Source organism: Biomphalaria glabrata, chromosome 2 (assembly GCF_947242115.1).
Source record: "Biomphalaria glabrata chromosome 2, xgBioGlab47.1, whole genome shotgun sequence".
Lineage (NCBI taxonomy): Eukaryota > Metazoa > Mollusca > Gastropoda > Planorbidae > Biomphalaria > Biomphalaria glabrata.
The window spans coordinates 59,188,223-59,212,282 of record NC_074712.1 but is presented as its reverse complement, the minus strand read 5'-3'; the positions used below and the strand labels follow the sequence as shown (position 1 = coordinate 59,212,282).

Here is a 24,060-nt window from a genome sequence, read left to right as displayed (position 1 = left end):
TGTTTATCAGGGGAGACTATCAATAAAAAAATACAGGGCGTAAACAAACATGACAGAACCAGAAGATACATCTCCTGCTTCTGTTACAGCTGAAACTTCGGAGGTTGAAACAAAGCCAGAAAGTCCACAAGCTGTATCTTCTCCTGATGTGAAACAGAAATTAAATTTGAAAGGTGATAGAACTAAATTAGAATAGTTCAATAGACAAGTAATGTTATGTTACGGTTTACTTACGTATTCAATATTGTTATGTTAAAGTAATAAATTTAATAAATGAAAATGTAATATATAATGTAGAGGTAGAGTCATAATGAGGAATAGGTAATTTCATGGTGACAATCTAAATCTAGTGACTATAAAGGGAAACTCCGATGGTTTTGACAATTTTTGATATAATGTCTTTTCATTTACAGATAATGAATATATTATTATTTGTTGTTATTTGCAATAATAACTTAGATCTAGTAATTGATATTCTTCAGACGTAATTTTCTTGCGCATCCAAAACGGTCAGACTTTCACCGGGTTTCTGTGTGACATCACACATGCCTATTAATGTAATCTATTGACTTACTGTATAATGGAAAACCATACAGTAACGTTTACATTCTCGTAAAAGAAATATGTATATCTTCTCGCCTGACCACTCAACACACAACAAACAATATCGCTTGGTTGTCTTGTCATGACTGACTACACATAGTCTCGACTAGCCTTACACTGACCAGTTTGTTGGAATTAGTCAGACCTGCGATCTATTTACTTTTTGGGACAGGGAGGGGCTTAGATGAAAATAATACTTTTTTTCTCGAGTTGGTTGTCCTAATGCTTTTAAATCTATCTATCTAAATAATATATAACTGTACCATAGCGCTTGACTAGGCCGTCACTAAGCCTAACAGCTACTGTAAGAATGAAGCGATATGGTTGGTCAAATCTAGTTTCCCTTTCAGTATTGTTGAGGGAAGTGACGTATGCCTAACCTAAAAACAAAATATCAAAGAACCCCGTTTTTTTTTAGATGTCAAGATTTTACTGTCTAATTTATTAATTATAAATGTTTCTAAGCATTTAAATAAAAAATGGAAAATGTTTACTATTACAACTTTTTACTTAGAATTTAAATATGTCAATAACTCAAATTTGAAAAACCATCAGAGTTTCCCTTTAAAGTGAGTAGGCCTATTATTCTAGTAATACTACTTATTATTAGTAAGTATTAGACCTAATGTAATAATTATCATAATATTCATAATATTAATTATTCTAGATCTAGTCTACTTATAGGCTAAATTAATAATTCATCAATACTAAAAAATAAAAAAAAACACAATTATTATCAATAGACAAGTCTTGACTGTTAGTGTTACTGATACAGAGTTTACAGAGATTATGTTTAAGTTAAATGTCATTAGTATTAGTTAGATCTATATATTTTATCTTAGGCCTTATTGTATATATTTTATTTTATTTGGTAAAAATGTTCAAAAAGTTAAGTGATAACAAAGGGGACGCAAAGGCAGTTTTTTTTTAGAACAAAACATGTTTGTATTTGCATTGTAGTCATTTTATATTTTAGTATTAATTAGGCAAAAGAGACTTTATTACTAAATTTTAAGACAATTTAAAATTATATATTATTTTATCGTCCAAGTAGAACTTTTGTACGTTAGCAGCAAGATCGATTTAAAAGGTTCTTTTAAAGAAAACATTTTAATGCCTCTTCAATAACGTGATTTAGAGCTTACCCAGTTTTTTACGGCAGTACAAACCAATTTCTCTGACTAAAATACCATTGTAATATTTAAGTTTTTTGCATGAACAAAACAGACCCGCTACAGGACACCTTTCTAAACATGAGGATTATCTTAGGACAACAAGCCCATTACAAACTCGCATAAACTACTGCATCTTTCCTCAAGCTGTGGTTAAGGGCACCCCTTGGGAGAGGGGCTGACGTTCTCTCATGAGGGCAAGACGTCAAGTCAAATGGGGAGAGGGTGAAGCAATTCAAATTATTTTACACTGGTAAAATTAAAAAGTTGATTGTTCATTGTAGTTATCAATCAAATTTTGAATATTAACCCAATGAAATGACGTTATCAATGTTTATAAAGTTAAAATATTGTAAGATAAAGACTACGTATCATCTACAAATAAGGATCTTTTTAAATGTATACGGTTTTTGTGTGAGGCGTCTACAAAAACTTTTTGAAGAAGGCATTTCAAAACTTCTCTGCTGACGTGATTCTTTTTGAATGGTTTCAATTCTCTAGTCAGAATGGTAAAAATTCTCTCAAGTGTTACAAAACCTAAAAAGTTTGCGGCAAGGCTTCTTACTGAACATGAAGATGATCTTAAGACATGTACCTCGAACATTCCCAGTATAATTGGCCAATGCTGAATCCTTCTTTAATAGACTTAATTTGAGCAACTTTTTTAAAACTAGTATAAATAGTGTGCTCAGATTCCAAGAAAATACTTCTTTATCAGAACGTCCCACTTCGTTATAATTCAACAATGACATTATATTGAAGACGACACAAGCTGAGAACAAAGGAAAACGCTTGAAGGAGCTAACGGCGCTTTAACAGACCACATTGCTGGATGGATAGGGAACCTGATGCTAACACTCCAGAAATAACTTTTTCGGTTATACAAAACAGTTTAAAATTATGTAAATAGCACTATTTCTTAAAAAAAAAAGTTTAGAGGGCGGGGGCGACAACGGTAAAAGTTTGAGAAAGACTAACTCAAATGTCTCTCACACTTCAGATATGGTCGTTCACCTCTTCTTAATTGAAGTTTATTTGACCTTCAAAGTTCTTTCTAGTAGAGATAGTACCTGATAGACTTAAGGAAAATGAGTTTCTGAAGCTTAGAAATGCTGAAAAATGCTTGCTGCCGGGGTTTCACCCAAGACCTCGATAGGTGATCTTTAAACGCTCACTGAGACCAAGAGATGACTAAGGTAGCGGCAAATTTACATTTGCCCAAATTTACATTTGCCCCTTTAGATGGCGTAATGTTATACCACTTCCATCTAAAAGTCTAACAAAGGAAACGTTAAGGTGATTTTAATAAATATGCATTGTAAAATATGCAAAACTATAGAAAAAAATGTCATAAGCAATGGGATTTTTAAATAGAATTGACTACTTTTACATTTGTGCAAAAATCGATGAAAATATTTAATCAGCTTATGTATTAGCTCAACAAAATGAATTTCTATTAGGGAAAGTGGATAAAGTTGATGGGAAGGGGGGTGACACACCCTGAGTTAACCGCACCGGGTGACACCGACCCTAGTGACGCCACTGCTAGAGACTTAGACTACTACTAAATTAGATCTAACTCTGACTTTAGTTCTAATCTACAAAGATCTAAATGTATACTTATAATCTAGTAATACGACACTAGATTAAAGATATATAAATGAGTAGATTCTCTAGATTTGGCAAGAATCTAGATATCAAAACACTAAAAAAAAAATATTTAAAAAATATCTGTTTCTGTATGTACATAAATTAAAATTATATATAAAATTATGTTTATATATTATATTATATTTTTTCTCTTGCATATATATATATATATATATTACAGTTCTATGTTGGTTTGTGTTTTGTCTTATTTTTTTCTCTTGCATGTCTTGTTTCAGTTGATATACTTCTAAAGCCTGCTGGTGATGCTCCTATAATGAAGAAAAAGAAATGGACAGTTGATAGGACAAAACGGATTTGCTGGGTCTCAGATTTTATAAAAAAATACATCAAAATGGAACCATCAGAATCTTTGGTTTGTTCATACACTTAACACTAATTCTTATGCAGAATTTCACTATATTACGAAACATTAGGATCAATGAGTCATATGACTTTGAGATTATAATCAGTTTTCAAACATGTTTTTAATTAAAGCACTATGTTCAATGTACTGTAGTTGATTTCTGTAGTTCGGCATCAGGGTGTATCTAATGAATTAGGGTCACCAGGCATCCTGCAAAAGAAGGATATGTCTTCATATTTGGGGGCATGTCCTCTGTCCAGCAAAAGTGTGAAAATTTCAAAAATTTATTCTCTTGTTGGCTTCAGTTACATATTATCCATGATTAGAATTCCAAAAACCAAACATTTAGAGCGAAGCCTTACCTAGACTCAACACATCTAGTTGTGCCTCGTTTCTCAGTCTAAAGTTTATGTTTTCGAGCTTTTTCAGTGCATACACTAAAAGTTTGGAACTCTCTCTCTCTCTATTGAGCTCAGACAAACAACATGTTTCACTACATTCAAGAAGAACATTAAGACTCATCTGTTTAAAACTGATGTAGATTAGTCATTTTAAATCTAAGGTTTATGTTATGTAATCGTATCTCCTTAAGCCTAAAATGTGTTTGAATAGCACTATATAAAATTTAATTATTATTAACATATATTAATGTTAAAATACTTAATATTTTTTTGTAAGGCAAAGTACACCAATAGAAGATGATTAAAAACATTCATTAGCTTAGGACCCTTCATATAATCTACCCAATAATCTTACTTTTTATGGAAAATGTTTTGCTAAGAAACTCAATTATCTCAAGCTAATGTAAACACTGAGGACAATTTATTGTGCTTGTATTTTGTATAAATTGAAAATTAATATACTAAACAGTTACCATTCAATATGTTTGTTTTACTTCTTCACAATAGGTTCACATTGCTGTTTTAAGTGGTGCATATTGCTATTTTAAGTTGTCCTTATTGCTGTTTTAAGTGGTCCATACTACAAAAAAAAAATCCAATATGTATCATTTTGCAATTATTTTATTAATTTTTTTAATGTGCAGGTCATTTAGATGTACATTACACTATCATATAAAGAATGGTACCCTCTATATACTCAGAAAAATTAGGTTTGTAGGGCAAGAAAATTTTTATGAAGCATCAAAAAAAAACAAAAACAGAAAGCCTTTCACCTATCTTCTGGTTAAAACAGAAAGTAATAAATAGTTGAAAGATGACTCAGTTTTTCATAATCTCCTTTTAGGGGTGTTCATAGATTTAAAGCTGTTGACAAGAAACCTGTTACTCTAAGCTCTTCTTGAGATGTGATTTTTAAAAATGTGTATTGCTGGGAACATTGCTGAAAGAGCATTTTTGCTGCTCAACCCACAGTAGACAAAAGAGATGTTTCTCTTACAACTGAATGAAGATATTGTTGTACAGACTAAATGTGCATGAATGATAACTACTGTGAATTGTCACTTCGTTGTGAAATATCATTATGATTTAACTATAAGCCGACTCTTTGAAGTTATCCTCCTTTGTAAGGCTTCATCATTCTTAAGACAAAAAAAAATTGTTTCTATTTAAACTGTCCCCTTTTCTGAGCAATAGTTGTCACACTTTAGGCAACGCTTTTTTTTTTAAATTATGTTCAGATGGAAGAGAATGGAAGATAGACAAATATAGCTATGATGACTATTTTAAATGTACATAGTTGCTAATAGCTTAAAAGCTTTGATATCTTTAGTCACAGTAGTTTTATGAAAAATTAAATCTTTTTCTCTTAAATTTATTTATGGTATTGATAAGCTGATGTCATTAATCTCCACAGTTCCTCTATGTCAATCAATCTTATGCACCATCTCCAGATACAGACATAGGATCTATATTTGATGTAAGTAGTTTACTCTTCAGGATAATTATATATTAACTTTTACTTTGTGATGATAAGGAAAGCTTACTATCTATTATTACCATTATCTGACGTGAGATTTTTTAGTAATGTGTTAATTTTTCTTTTCTTTTAGTGCTTTGGTAGCGATGGTAAACTTGTTCTCCATTATTGTAAGTCGCAAGCCTGGGGATAATAAAAGTACATGGAAGTTTGGTATGAAGTCTTCATAATGTTGTTTTGAAAGAATTCCTTTGCTCTGTTTTTCATTATTCATTTATATCACTTGAATGATTGTATTATTGAAGAGTTACTTTTGTATGTCTGTTCCTTGAGCTCTAGTAACTGTTGAATGTAATAAAGTCCTGTAATGATTGAATTGATTTAATTGGATTTTCTGAGAGAAAAACAACTGAGTTCATGCTTTATATTTATATTTGTTTTTGTGGTATGTTATTGAAAACTGGCGAATTGTAATTTATTTCATTTAATTTTATAATTGTAGTTTTTCTGAAGTTACAATGAACCTCTTGAACTATTTCATATTCACGCTTCATGGTCCAATAGAATTTTAAGATTGGAAAATTAAAGCAATTACACTGTATGAGCACTTTACAGCAAATTGTCAATTAACAGTTGATACTAGAAATTAAAATACAGTTGAAGCCATATAGTTAACAAATTGAAACTTCTAATAGGCTAGTAGGATAAGAGCAACCTACACGGTTAAAGTATATATATGTAGATTTAGGCCTGCAAAAGCTGATTTCTGACAGACGTTTTTAACATCTAGAAAATTTCTAATAATTTTAAAAGATTAGATAATCTAGATGGCTATCTGGTTGTGTGGTATGCGCACTGGACTGTCATTCGGATGATCTCAATAGTGCCGGTTTCATACCCTGCCCGCTACCATCCCCTGTATTCTTGTGGGAGGTTTGGACTAGGATGAAAATTTCTTCAAATCTGATGGAACACCTGAAACATGTAAAAAAAAACATTTTTACAAACGAAGTAACGTACCCATTCTGTACATTTTAGATATTTATTTTATATTTTAGTTACTTGAATGATGAGGGATAGGTACTAGTGATATTATGTACTTCTTGATTACCTGATGGTTAGGCCTACAAGCTGGCAATTAACCAAAGTATACTTCACAATGAGAAGTTCATATCTATATTTCTTTTAGCACATGGCCGCAAATGAACTAAAATTGTATTGGTAGCTAATGTATAATGCTTTTTTTTTAATGTGACAGTTATTAGTGGAAAAAAGAAAAAAAAGGACCTTGTCTTCTCTTTATCTAATCCCAAGAGTTTAACATATGCTTTGTTATTTCAATGGTCTACTGTAACTAGCTAGATTTCATTTCTATGGGAGTTACCATTTAGCTTATTTTTTAAAAGGTTCATTTTAGTTAGACCTCGTTGAATGAAATTGTGTGGGACCACTTTGATTGGTTTAATAAAATTGTATGAGCCCAACTCCTGCTTCTCGGCTACAGCACAGCCAGCATTCTACAACATATCTTGGATGTCTGCCCTTTACATTTGCTCTGTATGTTTTCTTTCTTAAAAGACATACTTTTCAATGATTCAACATAAATAATATGAAATTACATTCGAGTCAAAATAGAAATGACTATTATGTATGAAATAGGTAAACATTTGTTATTGAGAAGTTCAGATAAATGTTGTAAGTAGTTATCAAGGAATTTTGTTTTCCTTATCTAATAGAGGATGGAAGGAAGACCCGGAACATATTATAACCATATATTGTATATACTGTTTAAGTGTGAATGTTTACTTCTGTCATAGTCACATTTTATTGCATTTAATGATAATGTTTGGCTTATTCTAGATGTTTTTTTTAATGTATTGATTAAAAAACAGTTTTTATTTGTACTTTATAGACAGGGCATGTCCTTGTCAAGGCAATACATTTATGGTCATTTTTGAACTATTACAATGTTGTTGTTAGTTTTTATTAATGATTTTTTTAATGGTTCATGTTCTTGTAGCCTTTCATAATGTGTCAGATTTCACTTCAGCTTCAAATGAGCTACAGAAACAAAACTATGTGGAAAGACCATGCAGTAAGCATGTTTCTGTAACTGAACAGATGTTCTGAATGAATTATGCATGTTTCTGTAACTGAACAGATGTTCTGAATGAATTATGCATGTTTCCATAACTGAACAGATGTTCTGAATGAATTATGCATGTTTCTGTAACTGAACAGATGTTCTGAATGAATTATGCATGTTTCCATAACTGAACAGATGTTCTGAATGAATTATGCATGTTTCCATAACTGAACAGATGTTCTGAATGAATTATGCATGTTTCCATAACTGAACAGATGTTCTGAATGAATTATGCATGTTTCCATAACTGAACAGATGTTCTGAATGAATTATGCATGTTTCCATAACTGAACAGATGTTCTGAATGAATTATGCATGTTTCCATAACTGAACAGATGTTCTGAATGAATTATGCATGTTTCCATAACTGAACAGATGTTCTGAATGAATTATGCATGTTTCCATAACTGAACAGATGTTCTGAATGAATTATGCATGTTTCCATAACTGAACAGATGTTCTGAATGAATTATGCATGTCTCCCTAACTGACAAGATGTACTGAATGAATTATGCATGTTTCCATAACTGACAAGATGTACTGAATGAAGTGTACATGTCTCCCTAACTGACAAGATGTACTGAATGAATTATGCATGTTTCCATAACTGACAAGATGTACTGAATGAAGTGTACATGTCTCCCTAACTGACAGACTCAGAAACCTAATTAGTAATGAACCATTCTAAGAATTACTCCCTTAAAGCACCAAAGAGGGCAGTGAGTTTTAAGGTATGACCTAATGTCGAACAAGGATCAGTTATCTCTCTCATTTCCTTGTCCCGATCGTCCCTCAAGCAAAACACAACATTCATAAAGAATGTGGTTTAACCCTAACTAACCAGATGTACTGAATAAAGTGTACATGTCTCCCTAACTGGCCAGGTGTACTAAATAAAGTGTACATGTCTCCTTAACTGACCAGATGTATTGAATGAAGTGTAGGTCTCCCTAACTGACCAGATGTACTGAATGAAGTGTATGTCTTATATAAACTGAACAAAACAAAACATGATGTGTGGACACTCGACCAAAGGGACAATGGAAAAAAATGTCATTTGGAAATGTCCAGGTTTACAGATCTGAGGTTGAAAAAAAAAAAGGTTTCTATTGTTACAACTTCAAAGCAGTTTTGATATTTACAATAATTTTATTAGAAAAAAAAATCATTTTCAGTAAGGTGTTAACTTTTTTTAAAAGTGTTACAAAACTTTAATTTGTCAGAAGCTAAACAACTTAAGCAGAATATCTTATTCAATATCTAGAACACATAAACAATGCTTTTATCTATAGTAAATGAATGTTAATTAATAGTGTCTAAATTATAAAGTGAGCAATTTCATAAATCCAATAACAAAATTAGATAGTGAGATACAGCATGAAGACATACAGTAAACATTATGTTTATAAAAGACACTCTCTCTCTCTCTCAACATCTCACACAGTTTAATATTTAGATCAGAAACATTGAACCCAAAATAGTTCTTACAATAATCATGTTGTTTTTTTCTTAAGAATAAATTCAGAAATTTAAAAAAAAATCATTGCAATTAATTTTTAAATATTATTTTAGGTAAAGGGGCAAGGGCCTTCCTTGGTTTTTAAGACAGCTATAATTGTTCATAATAAAAAAAATATTTCTTTTGTAAATGAACTGTTTTACAAATCTGAAGATATTATTGGCATTTGATTTTAGAGAAACGCTTAATGAGATTTATTTTAACAAATTATTTATACAGCTTGAAATGTTGAGAAATTACATTTTTGGAAATCGCCATTGCAAGATGGCACCATCTTCACTGACGCTGATGATACTTTTTGTATCTGGGGCTATTCTTACTCTTAAAACAGCTGCACTGTGGCCTTGACCCACATGAGTGACCACTCCTTCTCTGTACAGCCAGAGCTAAGGAAATAAAGCAAAATCATTTTTAATGTTGCTTTTAAAGTCAGAATCAAAAAAGTTAATTAATTCAATTTAATTATAAATATTAAGGAATCATGTTCATTATATTCAAATGTTGAAAGTTTACCTCTTTGGGGGCACCTGCATTTTGACATTCAACATTATGACATGAGATAAGTGCATAATAAATAATGTAAAAACAAATTTCGGACACTCCTTTGGGGGATCCCTTCAAGTGGGGGCCCAGAGGGATTTTCAAATTTGGACCCTTCCTCCCCCCACCCTAGCTATGCCCCTCTGTTTAAATGTAAAAAGTCTTTAAAAGCAAAATAAGTAAAGTAGCAGGCAAGTCCAGAAGGTGTTCTACAAAAAATGCTAAACTGTTTCCACATCATGACCCTAACAAGTGTACTCTAATGCGATAACTAAAAGTATTTGATCTACTTTGATTTCATAATGAAAGTTTTAAGTAAATAGAATGAGAAAGTAACGGTAGAACTTAATGTTGCAGTAGATATTTAACTCTGCATGCATTCACAAAGCCATTATTACTCTTTCTATTACTGTATTAATGAACATAAGACCTTTAACTGTACATTTACTTGCAGTAAATGGAATAATAATTTGTATAAACTATCAGTTGTGTAACATAAATAAAATTAAGCATGATATGGTAAAGTCACAAGAAAGCTTGCTAAATGCTAAAAAGTAAAAATGAATATCATTGTCAAGGAAAACTTTTTGAACAATAAAAAGGAATAAAAAAATGAACTAGAAACTTGGTAAAATTAATACCTTGATAAGTTTCTCTTCTCCACCTGTGACCAAAGCAGAATGGTCAGAACTTATGTCTAAAGAATTAATAGCGCCTGCCTTGGCTGCCTCCAGCTCTCGAATCATTGAGCCATCATATGTCTCCCAGTAGCCCAGCTTATGGTCAGTGCCACAAGTAATGATCTGAAGTTCTTCTTCTCCATAGCAAACACTTTTAAACAGTGTGTTGGCGAAGACTACATTCTTGCGAATACCTTTCCTGTTGAATAAGAAAGAAACCATACATAAGAATGCAAATTAAAAACTTAAGTTTAAGAATATACTTTTATATTTAATCACAGAAATTTATAATAAGCTTTATTGTAAGATAGAAAAATGTTTTACAATGGTGCATTTTATATAACAATTCAAGTTTGATTTTGCTGCATAAACAAAAAAATTGACGTACACCAAATCCCAAATGATACTAGTTCCATCTCCACCAGCTGAGGCACATTCCTTATCATTGGATCGAATCACAATCTGAGCAACAAAGTTTTTATGTTCCTTCATACTGTGTCGCAACTGGGCTCTCATTTCCTTTTTGCCATTCTGGTCTACGCCTGTGATAATATCCCAGACTCTAACCTGTGAAGAGAGAACAATGCCAGTACTCCAGTTTAATTTAATAATGTGATTATTAAGTTATTCTGTATGTCATACCACTAGTTTTGTGCTATTCAATCAATTTAATTGCAAGAATATTTATTTTAGGACCATAAGTTTTCTCAGCCTGATAACTGTTAATCATACAAAGGGTAAGTGAAATTTATTAAAGATATATTCTTCACTGTTCAGCAACTGAAAGCAGACACTCAAAATACTGTTGTACAGTATAATATTGTAAGACTTGTAAGTATTCAGATGTTCCTTCAGAAATGAAGATAATAATATCCTGGCCCAAGCCTCTTGCAGGATGCCAGGGAATGTAAGTGGATAGGGTTTGAAACAAGGACAATCATGATCTCAGTCCAGAGCACATACTGCATAACCCAGGCAGCATTTTTGAAATAGTAGATGCAATGTCTCATTTTTAAAGTCACTATGTTGTAAAGACATTATCAGTTTATTTAAAGTTGATTTAAAGTCATTATTTTTCTTCTAATACTAAAATAATAAAACAAAAATCTGCATTAATTGTTTAAGGGGACATAATCATTTCTCTTTTGAACACTGATTACTCGCTCCTGGGGTGAAAACTTTACCTGTCCTTCTCCTCCCCCACTGACAATGCAGTTTCCTGTACTGGTCATAGCCACAGCTGTAACACCTTTGTTGTGGGCATCAAGTATAATGTGTTTGAGTTCCAAGGCAAGGTCCTTAGCTTGAAATCCAAATATTCTAATCTTCCCATCATTCCATCCTGGAAATAAATGAGATGACTGTTTTCAATATTTGTTCAATAGTTTTCTTATCCATTAAAACTATAAGGTTTGATGATGTAGAAGCAGATCTACAACAGTTAAGAGTCCAGGCATGGAGACATAAAGCCCAGGGTAGATCAGAATGGAGAGATGTGCTAGGCCTTCTGCAGGATAAGGGGAAATTGCAGCGGTCAGGGTATGAACAAGACCATCAAGACAATCTAACAACAGTCCAGCACGCATACCAAATGACCAGTTATCCATCTGTATACTGCATACTTTATATACTGCCTTGAGTATCATAAAATTATTTCAGCTTCATAAAATTATTTGAGCTTCATAAAGTTAAAGAAAAACCACTTGGTAATAATGGTTTAACCATAAGAAATATGCCTTAATAAATGATGCTTCATAAGATAAAATAGATTAAAACCTGTTTAAAAATGTATTTAGACTAAATTGCCATTTTAACTCATGTTGTTGTTTTTTTATGTTTTCAATTCAACGTGTTGTGTTCATTTTTATTATTATTATTAAATGTTTACTTAAGAATAGCCAGGTATTCATTATAAACAAGATTTATGAAATTTGATTTTACTGTACTATATAAAACACTTTGAAAGATGCAAGATTTGAATACTCTCAATAAATAAAGTAGTTTTGTTTTCTCACCTGAAACAATTATTTTCCCATCACGTGAAATTGCCAGAGCATTGCAAGTCTTGTTAGCCAAAACAAACCTTCGCAACTCTTTACCAGTTGATAAGTTCCATACTCTAATTTCTCCTTCTTGGCAAGTTATAATTAGCTGAGAAACGCCACTGTGAAAAAGAACAGTAACATCCAAAAAAGTTATCAAAATCTGAAACTTGATTTGGATCCCTGACAACTCAAGCATTTCAGTCTTATAACATCACCTTCACTGCATTCCCAATACACACCATGATTTCAACTTGTTATGTCAAACATGGATGTTGGCATAAATGCAAAAGGTAGCAATTGGTCTTCATATTTTGGCATTGTCATATGTTCAAAAATATGTTTTCAATGATCCTAAAGAAATGATAATGATTACATCCTAGCCTAAACCTCTTACAGGATGGCATGGGAGAGAAGTGGGCAGGAAATACTCTACACTTAAATAAACCAAAAAAATATATTTTTAAAACAAATTTTTGGGTATGCGTTGGAAAGTAAGTTAGCAAACATCTTAAGAACAAACTATACCTTATCTAATGTAAATCTTTATAATTCTTTACATTTGTCAGTAAATATAATTTTTACAAAGTGAAAATATTGACACAAAATTGTTTTGTTAATATGATTAGAAAACAACCTACTATGGGAAAATAACATCATTAATAGGACTGGAATGACATGTTTTGATCAGTTCTGCTGTGAGATTTGAATACTGGAACTTGTACACTTGAGAGTGGGCTGTGCCTACAAAAAACTGAAGAAGGAACAAAGGATAATTTAAAATATTTTTCTTGATTTTTTTTTTCCAACTTTGTAGACATTTTTCATTTTCATGTACAGACTAGGTATAGACATAGCTAGTTGAATAATCATTTGTACATTGGCAATCTTTTCTACTAATTGATAATATTGAAGATAAGACATTATTTTTTTTTGCATGTTGATCAACTTTGAATTTTATTTACATTAATTCTAAAGTTATAATCAATAACTCATGTTTCTATATTGGGGAGCAATATAATATAATAGAGAAACATACCACAATCAAATATTTCAGAAGGCAAGGACCTTAGCACACTAATATATTCTCTTTTTATAGTTGTATTTTCTTTAAACCATAACTTGCTAACATTTTTTTTAAATATAGAAGCAGAGCCAGATATGAGCCATTTTTTGGGGGGTATTTGTTTGGGTACTATTGATCTACTGGATTGCCACGAAAATAAAAGTAGAGTGTGAAAATGGGTTCACCCTTTTAGCTGACATATTCATAGCAAATATAAAGTACTGTGATTTGTTAAAAGATTTGTTAAAAAAAACTGTTGTTCTTTAATAGAGATACAATTAAGTACTTTTTGTCTATTTTTAGGGGCCCATTGGTTATGGGAGGAACATTAAACATATTCTACAATCTCTGCCATAATCTAAGGAACATTTATGCCAAGTTTTATCAAGATTGGTCAATTGGCATTTATTTTTATTTGGGACATACATACTTACAATACATACATACTCCTTTTCATTCTACTTTATATATTAGATATACTTAAGATATAGAAAAAAAGAGCTTTTATTATCTGCACCTTGTCATATGGTTTCAAATGGATACATTACATTATTATCATACCTGATGTCCAGCCCCTCTCTTAGCAATAGATGTGATTGCGCTTGTTTCAACATCATGTTTCCATGGCCTAAAAAAAATGGAAATGTTGTATGTAACAAAGAACTAAACACAATCTAAACAATCACTCACTGCTGGGTAATAGATTTTGGATAATTTTGTTATATTGTTACATATCTATGAATATGTTTCTATTCTGTGTCAATCCTTTCAAAAAAAAAAAAAACTACAGTTATCAGTTCTATTTTGAAAACAATTTTAGTTTTGTTTGGAATAATTATTCTTATTCTATTGTATAATTTTAAAAATCTTAATATTTTGTATTCGGTGGGTTTTTTTTTCAACTCAATATTGTCACTAAACAAAAGCTGAATATTTCTATGTAATGATAGGTGGGGAGAAGTGTAATTACTTATTATAACTTTTTTTTTAGTGCACAATAATGTTCATGGTATATATAAGATATTTTTTTACATGCTTATCAACATTGAATGATTTTTGTCCAAAAGGAATATGATTATTTAATGATGTTTATAAACATCTCTATAACTATAAAGAATTAGAGAAGGAAGCTTAACAATCACTATGCAGAATCAAAAGGAAGTTTAACAATCACTATGCAGAATTAGAAGAAAATTAAACAATCACTATGCAGAATTAGAAGGAAGTTTAATAAAAAAAAAAGGTAATTAGAATACTATATGTACATATACATACTGAACATCTTGTCTGTGCTTGAAAATAGCTTTCACCTTGTTGCCACTCTCAAAAGCCACACCAATATCATAGTTGGCAACTATACCGCTTCCAGTGCCGACCAGCATATTGAAGCCCTTGTCCGACATTTTCACAAAACTAAGGGCAGTGACACCCAGGCTGAACTTATTTTTAGCTGGGACTTCAAACTGAAGGATGTTGGTGGCTTTGTTGATGCATAAAATATCCCCAGTTGTGGTCCCACAGAAAAAGTAGGCCATCTTTTCATCCTGGTCATCGACCATCTTCAAAATATAATAAAAAAAACTTGTTAACTTGACTACAAATGTTGGTAGGTTCTAATTCAAATAAATCTTTTAAAAATGAACAAAAGTATATAAATATACTAGTCCAAAACTTTTGGAGAGATCTAGATATTTATGGTGAAAGAAAAAAACAAACAATAACCTCAATGCATGTTATGATGCGCTTAACACCACCAAGTGTTGTATTGACTGGTCTGATTTTCCTATTTTCTCTGTCCAAAGTCCAAATACGTAGAGTGTTGCTAAAAAAATATTATAGAAAAAGGTATATTAAATTTATTTTTACAGCATAAGTCATATTGAAAAGTGCAATTAATGATAGTTTTAGTCATAATTGTGCTTTATAAATATCTTATTTGTATTTTAAATGTATTTAAATATTCAAAATAAGAAAGATTCCTGTAAATTATGTAATCTTGCCATAAAACAATGTTCATGTTAATAATTATATATAAATTTCATGTTTTATTGTAATTGATATTTAGCTAAAAGACAATTAATCAGGAAACGAAAAGATATTTCTATATTGAATATTTTCGCTAATGAATCAATCATTCCCTTACTCTCCTCCTGTTACAAATACATCGTCACTGACTTTGGATGCAGCTAAACAGTATGTGACACCAGCGCTCATCACTTGGGCAGGAGAACCACAGATTGGCTCCCTTGTCACCATATCCCAGACAACAACACTGCAGACCGAAAATAACAAACAATTTTAGCTCTAAATGAACTACTTAAAACAAGCTTCCAAAAGTTGTATGCTCCAAAACATATACAATTTAAAATATATTTTATATCAAATACATGCATAGTCTTAAAGGTCACTTGCCTTAATTTGGATAAGGAAATTAATTGACAAAATTCAAAAACAAAAAAAAAATCTGAGTAGTTCACACAGACACATCTTCTTTAAACCTGGGCCACATCATCTGCCCTATAGATCACAAGGTCTTGAAAGGGGAACTTTACTTTTTTACTTTTTTTTTATATTAAGAGCGAAGTTATTGCTCTTACAAAAAGTCATCAGTTTTGAAAAGGAGGAATTTTCTTTTAACAAAAAAATTTTTCTATGTTAATTATTTGATTACAATATATGTTTGATGCTTACGATCCATCATCTTGTCCCCCAAGAGAGAAAACATATTTCCCATTGGCTGAAAAGGCCAGAGCTTGAACTTTCACCTTGTGTAGCTCCCATTTTTGAATCGCTGTTTTAGTTGTATAGTCCCACAGAGTTATGCAAGCCTAAAATATGCACAACAGATTATTTAGAACACCTTTACAAATATTCATTATGCTCCTAGCAGCACTAAAAACTGAACCCTATATTATTCTTACAAAATATTTACTTTAAATTATCTCCATAAACATGATTATGGGGGCCAGAGCTCTATTAACTAAATGCAATTATATTAAATAATTAGAGTGAATTCAAAATATATGCCTACCAAATAAAATCAACTATATAGTGTACTATGGTCATTTTTTAATGGCAGTTTTATTATTGTTCAGTGTATAACTGAAAACATGTATAGTTCTTAAATAAGAAATGGTTTTACAACAAGTAGTTAAGTAAGATCTATTTTGACTAGGATTTTCACAATTTATTTTTTCTTTAGATGCAGTCAGCTAAATAGTGTATGATTGAGTGGCCATACAATATTCCTCATTCACTCTTCCATAGCGTCATTTGTATTCATGACCAATACATTGCAATTCTAGCTATGTTTTTAAGCACAATACAACAGGACTAGATAATAAGCTATTGCTTTTTTTATGAAGTCAGCTTCACCTATTCTTTGAACTCAATCATTAGTAAAAAACATTGTTGAAATATGAACTAAATTTGGTAAATTAACAAAGACCAAATTAAAACAAAGTTCAATAACAATAACAAAAAAAGTTAAGAATACCAAAACTGAACAGAACATGACTTACTCAGTGTATGCACAACTAATTCTGTAATTTTAGTAATCACAAGTTCAGTAATAGAAGATAATAGTCAGATAATAAGATAACATTGTAGCCTTCTTGTGGACAATGGTATCTCTTGCATAATTCAGAAAGTGTAACACATTGTATATTAGAGAATATTCAGATAAACTATGTGTTAAACATTTATGCTGGTGGAGTAAAAAAAAAAGCAATGACAGCACAACTTTCATACCAAATTGAAATTATTATTCATTGTTACCAGAAGAGAATGAACAATGTAAGAATAATAGATGTGAAAGTGAAATTGACTGCAGTGCCAAAAGTAATGAGTAGGGAGGATTAAGGATTTTTCCTAATGTCCCAGCTTTAACCTTGTAACAAATAAAGTCCATTAGGGATGCAGAGTTTGCCATTTCTGAGTCAAAGCTTGAAGTGCTGGACAAGTTCACGTACCTTGGCAGCATCATAACTAATGATGGGAATGCCTACCATGATGTAGCGTGCTGAATAGGAAAGGCAGGGAGCATTTTCCAAAGGCTGCAGCCTATTTGGACTAGCCAAGCCATTGGACTCGAGACAAAAATACACCTTATCAACACAATGGTCATTCCAACTGCAACATATGCATGTGAAACATAGAAGTCATCTGTCAAAATTGAGAAAAGACTAAATGTGGCTCAACAAAAATGACTGAGACGGATTTTAGGAGTCAGTTACACAGATTAGGTCTCAAACATGGAAATTCTATGCCGAACTGGGAATCAAACACATGGTGAGGTTGTGACAGAGCGTTGCATGAGGTTTGCGGGACATGTTCTGTGACAAAATGAATAACGCATACCAAGAGTTGCGATGATATGGAGGCCAATACGAGGAAAGCGCAAACAGGGACGTCCTCGTATTACCTGGTGCCACACCTTCATGGAGGACCTCAGAGCAGTGGACAACAGGTGGGAGGAGGCTTCAGACATTGCCAATGACAGATCTTTGTGGAGACAGCTTGCCGCCCAATGCGCCGAATGGCGTGGGAGGACCTAAGTCTAAGTAAGGGATGCAGAATTTCTATGCCAACCCATTCTCCCATTACCATTAGAAAGTATTTATCCTAATAAAAGATAGGCACTCAGCCAAAGTCCTGTCTTAAATTTCCGCAATGGCATCGACCATTACTATGATTAGGTTGTGCCACATACATAGTATGGAGTCATCCCGAATGGACCTGCTATAAGCATCATATGGCCACATATATATATTTTAGGAACATAAAATTGGCTATAAAGTTACATTTCTTTAATAATAACTTTCTATAAACAAGATGATGCATTTTTTAAGAGAATTATTAAGTAGTAAACATTTTATTACTCTAATTAAGAAGTATTTAAGTTTCTAACAGCATTTACACCATTTTATTGCTAAATTTGAGAATGCTAAATATTGCAATTTCTGTTATACCTTAAATCCCATATAAGTCTCTTGTCCAGAAACTATATAGCGGCCATCATTAGAAACTGCTATGCAGGTGACATTATTGGTATGGCTAGATAAAATACTTTGTTTTGATTCTTGGGTTATATCCTCAATTATGACATTGCAACCCAGTGGATATATAATATGCTCCCTGTCAGGATGAACAATTAGACCACCAGATACTGTGCCTGTAACACAAACATTTGAACATTTTAAACATTTCAATTCACCCTTGCATAATATACAGGTTATAGGTTATATTTAGTTATAGATATTGTGTGTAAATGAAGTCGCCTTTGAAACATGAGATCCAAAGGAAGATAATATTAAGTTTCCCTGTTTCAAGGTCAGTAATAACAAAATTGTTAAGTACTTAGCCCAAAAAGCACACTGACTTCCCTATCTAATGCCTGGTACTCATTAAAGTTTTAGAGAGACCTTCAATCCTGACCTCAAATCACACATACAATTTCGTAAAGTTCTTCCAGCATTTAAGCTTATGATATCCACATTGCCAGGAAGTATTTACATCTTGATAACCCCAATCCAAATATTATAAAAAATATTTAAGGCTATAAACTTTTAAATTAAGAAAGATAAATGTGTCCTACTGCTTTAATATGAAGTAAGGAGAAGGAATGTTAAATTGCTTTACTTCTAAACCATGAGTCTTAAATTTAAACCTGTCAAAAACTGGTACCTGATATAAGTCAGATAAATTAAGGTTAGCAGGTCATTTAGCAGGCTACAAGACACCCTTAATTGTTAATTGTTGGCCTCAGAAACTGATGAGCTCAACATTATATGGATGGCTGCCTGGTCGTGCGGTTTGCACGCTGGACTGTCGTTCGGACTTATCGATGGTCCCGGGTTCAAACCCTGCCCGCTCCCATCCCCCGTCGTCCTGCGGGAGGTTTGGACTAGGAAGTAATTATCTTCAACTCTGAAGGAACATCCGAAATAAGTAAAACAAACAAACATTATATATATTACTCCATCAATCTCTTAGTCTTGACTGGAAACTTAGATTTTACTTTTACTAATCCAACTAAGCCACCAAGATAGAGTGCATGTGGGACAGAGTGAGGTATTTAAAAGAGAAGATGGATGGATCCCATACAGGAGTGAATTTGCCTGTATTTTGCAGATTTGTTGAGAACAGAGAACAGATGGCTTAAAGTCATGATAGACTCAACATTGGTGTCTCAACCCTGATCTCTTATTTTATCTTAAAATTACAAACATTCCTTCGAAAATGAGACAAATGTGTTAATTTATTCATGCATGTTTACTAGAAACTTAAAGTCTATAAATCATTAGTTTTCCTGGGTTTTCTAGGTAACACATTCTAAGCTTTAATGGCACTAGGGAAAAATATCTCCTGGCATATGGAATAAGAAACTTGCTTTTGTCCTTGTGTCTGCTCAGTATTTTATTAGGGCTATGTTTTTGTAGTTGTAAGTTATGGTTCAGTGTTTCATTGACAGGTTATCAATATACATAACTTTGGTTTTGTCAAATATTATCTGAAGGCAGATTTTTAATGCCCCTCTATTAAGTCTATCCACCATCCCTTGTATACATTTAATTGTTGTAACATAATAATTAATATTCATCATTTAATAATAAGGAACAATAATACAACAATTAAATGATGAAATGATTGTTATAAAATGTTTATGACATGGCATGAATTTTAATGCAATTAAGGTCATCAACTGGTTAGTTAATAATTCTTTCTGCTAGAAATGATTATCATAAGTTTATTGCAGCTTACTGTAATTCAATTAGGTTGCCAGAGAAATATTTTTCTTTTAGGATTTTTGTGGACTAGCTGTTTTATTTGATTTGACAACATCATAGTCAGATAGTTCAGGGATAATGATCATGGTCAGACAGTCCAGTGATAATGATCATGGTCAGACATTCCAGGGATAATGATCATGGTCAGATAGTCCAGTGATATAATGATCATAGTCAGATAGTCTAGGGATAATGATCATGGTCAGATAGTCCAGGGATAATGATCATGGTCAGACAGTCCAGTGATAATGATCATGGTCAGACAGTCCAGTGATAATGATCATGGTCAGATAGTCCAGTGATATAATGATCATAGTCAGATAGTCTAGGGATAATGATCATGGTCAGATAGTCCAGGGATAATGATCATGGTCAGACAGTCCAGTGATAATGATCATGGTCAGATATTCCAGGGATAATGATCATGGTCAGATAGTCCAGGGATGATGATCATGGTAAGATATTCCAGTGATAATGATCATTGTCAGATAGACCAGGGATGATGATCATGGTCTGATAGACCAGGGATGATGATCATGGTCTGATAGTCCAAGGATAATGATCATTGTCAGATAGATCAGAGATAATGATCATTGTCAGATAGACCAGAGGTAATGATCATGGTCAGACAGTCCAGTGATAATGATCATGGTCAGATAGACCAGGGATGATGATCATGGTCTGATAGTCCAAGGATAATGATCATTGTCAGATAGACCAGAGATAATGATCATTGTCAGATAGACCAGAGATAATGATTATGGTCAGAAAGTCCAGGGATAATGATCATGGTCAGACAGTCCAGTGATAATGATCATGGTCAGATATTCCAGGGATAATGATCATGGTCAGATAGTCCAGGGATGATGATCATGGTAAGATATTCCAGTGATAATGATCATTGTCAGATAGACCAGGGATGATGATCATGGTCTGATAGACCAGGGATGATGATCATGGTCTGATAGTCCAAGGATAATGATCATTGTCAGATAGATCAGAGATAATGATCATTGTCAGATAGACCAGAGGTAATGATCATGGTCAGACAGTCCAGTGATAATGATCATGGTCAGATAGACCAGGGATGATGATCATGGTCTGATAGTCCAAGGATAATGATCATTGTCAGATAGACCAGAGATAATGATCATTGTCAGATAGACCAGAGATAATGATTATGGTCAGAAAGTCCAGGGATAATGATCATGGTCAGATAGACCAAGGATAATATGATCTTGGTTAGATAGTCCAGGGATAATGATCATGGTCAGATAGTCCAGGGATAATGATCATGGTCAGATAGTCCAGGTATAATGTCATAATCTACACTAGAGCAGGTGTTAAATGATGGCTGCCTGGTCATGTTGTATGCACTCTGGAGTGTTGTCTTATTGGTCCCTGCCCACCATATACCATCCCTCGTTGATGGTTTGAGCTGGTATGTAATAATCTTACATTCTGAGAGAGCAACCCTAAACATATAAAACAAAACACACAGAAAGCAAAAAAAAAAAATGGATCTGCATTATTTAACTTACCCTTCAATATTAATTATAAAAAATATTGTTTTGCATATGTTAACAAACTCTAATCCCTGCAGACACTAGTCTCTATGTATAGAGAGACTTTATAGTAAGTCTAAACAATCTAGCCCACCATTTTTTCCAATGAATTTGTAGTAGTAAAGCCTCTGAATTCTGAATATTAGATCTATAAGTTATGCAACTAGTTATTATCAAAGCCTGCTAGGAGACTTAAAATAAAAAAAAATATATGATCCTGAATGGTTTCGGTATAGATCAACATCTAAAAGTAATAAAAGTCTATATACAGATCTAGATCCTGTAAATCAAGACAAATCTATAGATTATATATTTTTATAATTATAAAGTTGATTTGAGATTTAAAACAAGACAAGCAATTTGTAAATGAAAGATCTATATTTCTATATCTAGAATACTAAATATTTAAAATGTCTAGAATCTAGATAAGATTTAGAATTATTATTATAATCAAGACCAAGATCATCTTGAATCTTGATCTTCTGATCATGATCTGGTCATGATCATCTTACTGAAGTTACTGTGTCTTACATCTTCTGATGACTTTTTCTTTTATCATTAATCATTCATTAATGTCATTATGAATTTAAAGAAGAAAAAGTCAAGAACATAGTCTAGATATATTTTCAACTTGTTCATACCATTAAACCCTATTACTCTTTTCAGTTCAAGTTCTTTGGTGTCGAAAATATCGTTGTCGCCTGCCATTTTGAAAGTTTGATAGGATAGTAGGCTAAGTGTATAGTATGGAGCGGATTCAAACAATGTTACTAAGGAAAACAAATATGGCGTTGTAGACAACGGCGGCACTTGGAATCAAGTTAGATAACTATGTTAAAAACACAGACCTATATATATATATGTGTGTGTGTGTTAAAAACAAATTACAATCACTAGTAGAGGCAGATGGGGAAAGCGATGGGAAGACCACATAATAGAAAGGATGGGCCTGTCATTACAAGAGATTATATTAATTATATATCCAAGGCAAAAGACAGAGAGGAATGGAGAAAGACTGTCAACAAATATTGTGTGATGCCCCAACTGTCCAGCAGACTAAGGAATAACTGAATAAGTGAATGTGTGGTGAGTGTAGGCTATTTTTTTTTTTACTTGGTACACACATGTTAATACATATCCCACCCTTTCCTAATTGAGAGGATGGCTGCCTGGTCGTGCGGTATGCGCACTTGACTGACGTTCGGACGCCTCGATGGTCCCGGGTTCATACCCTGCCCGCTGCCATCCCCCGTCGCCCTGCGGGAGGTTCGGATTAGGAAGTAAATTGACGTCAACTCTGAAAGGACATTTTACATTTCCAAGCCTATTCACTACTGTATGGTCATCGAATAGAAGACAGGAGAGCTTCAGGTCGCCCACTCCTAAGATATAATCTATGTAGGCCTAAGCGCGGCATGGATTGCCGATGGGGAACACACCAGAAGTAGGAAAAAGGATGAAAACCAATGAATGATTATAAATACCCAGTGCTGGGTTGCGTAACTTTTAACTACTAATAAATTAATAATATGCGTTAAAATATAAAAAAAAAAAGGAATCATTTCCCCCACATTTAAAAAGGTGACCCGTCACACACAAAAAAAAAAGAAGCTCTGCAAATATCTAACCAGTTGAGGAATTAGCTTACTTAGAGGCAACCTAAGCTATATCTCAGGGCTCCCGAGAAATTGAATGGAGGGCCCAAAAAAAAACACTTTCCGAATGATCGACACATTTGTATCTAAATATTGCTAATACTTTTTTTTATTAACTGTCGGTAATTTCGGTAGTTAAAACATTATTTCATTATTATTTTATAATAGAAAAAGAACGTGTAAAATATCTCATTTCTTGTACACTATAGAGAAAGGCGAAACAAGAAATCAACTCGCATATATTCTTAATTAAAAGAATGGTTTGGAATTTTCGGTATCGGTAGTTTTATATTTTTGGAGTTAGAATCACAGTTTGCTACGTTGGACACTGCTGACTTGTAGAAACGTAATTTCTTGAAGGCTGTTAATTCTGTTCTTGCTACCTTTACCGG

The 24,060-nt window shown here is 32.7% G+C and overlaps 2 protein-coding genes across 2 annotated transcripts; one reads left to right on the top strand and one right to left on the bottom strand.

The window, feature by feature from the left end:
• Positions 1 to 14: 14 nt before the first annotated feature.
• On the top strand, positions 15 to 7,629 carry LOC106074104 (ubiquitin-like protein ATG12). Its single transcript, XM_013234826.2, has 4 exons — positions 15 to 173; positions 3,662 to 3,798; positions 5,605 to 5,667; positions 5,801 to 7,629. Exons 1-4 carry the CDS (start codon positions 50 to 52, stop codon positions 5,858 to 5,860), a joined length of 384 nt encoding a protein of 127 aa, XP_013090280.1. The 5' UTR covers positions 15 to 49; the 3' UTR covers positions 5,861 to 7,629.
• Positions 7,630 to 8,942: 1,313 nt separating this feature from the next.
• Positions 8,943 to 22,813, bottom strand: LOC106074103 (cilia- and flagella-associated protein 52-like). The gene is made up of 13 exons (XM_013234825.2): positions 22,655 to 22,813; positions 18,631 to 18,833; positions 16,352 to 16,488; positions 15,804 to 15,932; positions 15,383 to 15,482; positions 14,936 to 15,219; positions 14,222 to 14,288; positions 13,236 to 13,348; positions 12,568 to 12,716; positions 11,737 to 11,894; positions 10,941 to 11,119; positions 10,514 to 10,751; positions 8,943 to 9,718 (listed from the first exon to the last, which is right to left on the bottom strand). Exons 1-13 carry the CDS (start codon positions 22,719 to 22,721, stop codon positions 9,569 to 9,571), a joined length of 1,974 nt encoding a protein of 657 aa, XP_013090279.2. The 5' UTR covers positions 22,722 to 22,813; the 3' UTR covers positions 8,943 to 9,568.
• Between the last annotated feature and the right edge of the window lie 1,247 nt (positions 22,814 to 24,060).

What these genes read in the sequence shown, in the direction of transcription:
- LOC106074104 (XM_013234826.2), top strand. Translation starts at nt 50, where the DNA reads ATGACAGAACCAGAAGATACATCTCCTGCTTCTGTTACAGCTGAAACT. An exon ending in ACAGAAATTAAATTTGAAAG is followed by an intron (nt 174 to 3,661) that starts GTGATAGAACTA and finishes GTCTTGTTTCAG; the next exon opens with TTGATATACTTCTAAAGCCT. An exon ending in ACATAGGATCTATATTTGAT is followed by an intron (nt 5,668 to 5,800) that starts GTAAGTAGTTTA and finishes CTTTTCTTTTAG; the next exon opens with TGCTTTGGTAGCGATGGTAA.
- LOC106074103 (XM_013234825.2), bottom strand. Translation starts at nt 22,721, where the DNA reads ATGGCAGGCGACAACGATATTTTCGACACCAAAGAACTTGAACTGAAA. An exon ending in GGGGGACAAGATGATGGATC is followed by an intron (nt 15,933 to 16,351) that starts GTAAGCATCAAA and finishes TTCGGTCTGCAG; the next exon opens with TGTTGTTGTCTGGGATATGG. An exon ending in GCATCATAACATGCATTGAG is followed by an intron (nt 15,220 to 15,382) that starts GTTATTGTTTGT and finishes TATATTTTGAAG; the next exon opens with ATGGTCGATGACCAGGATGA.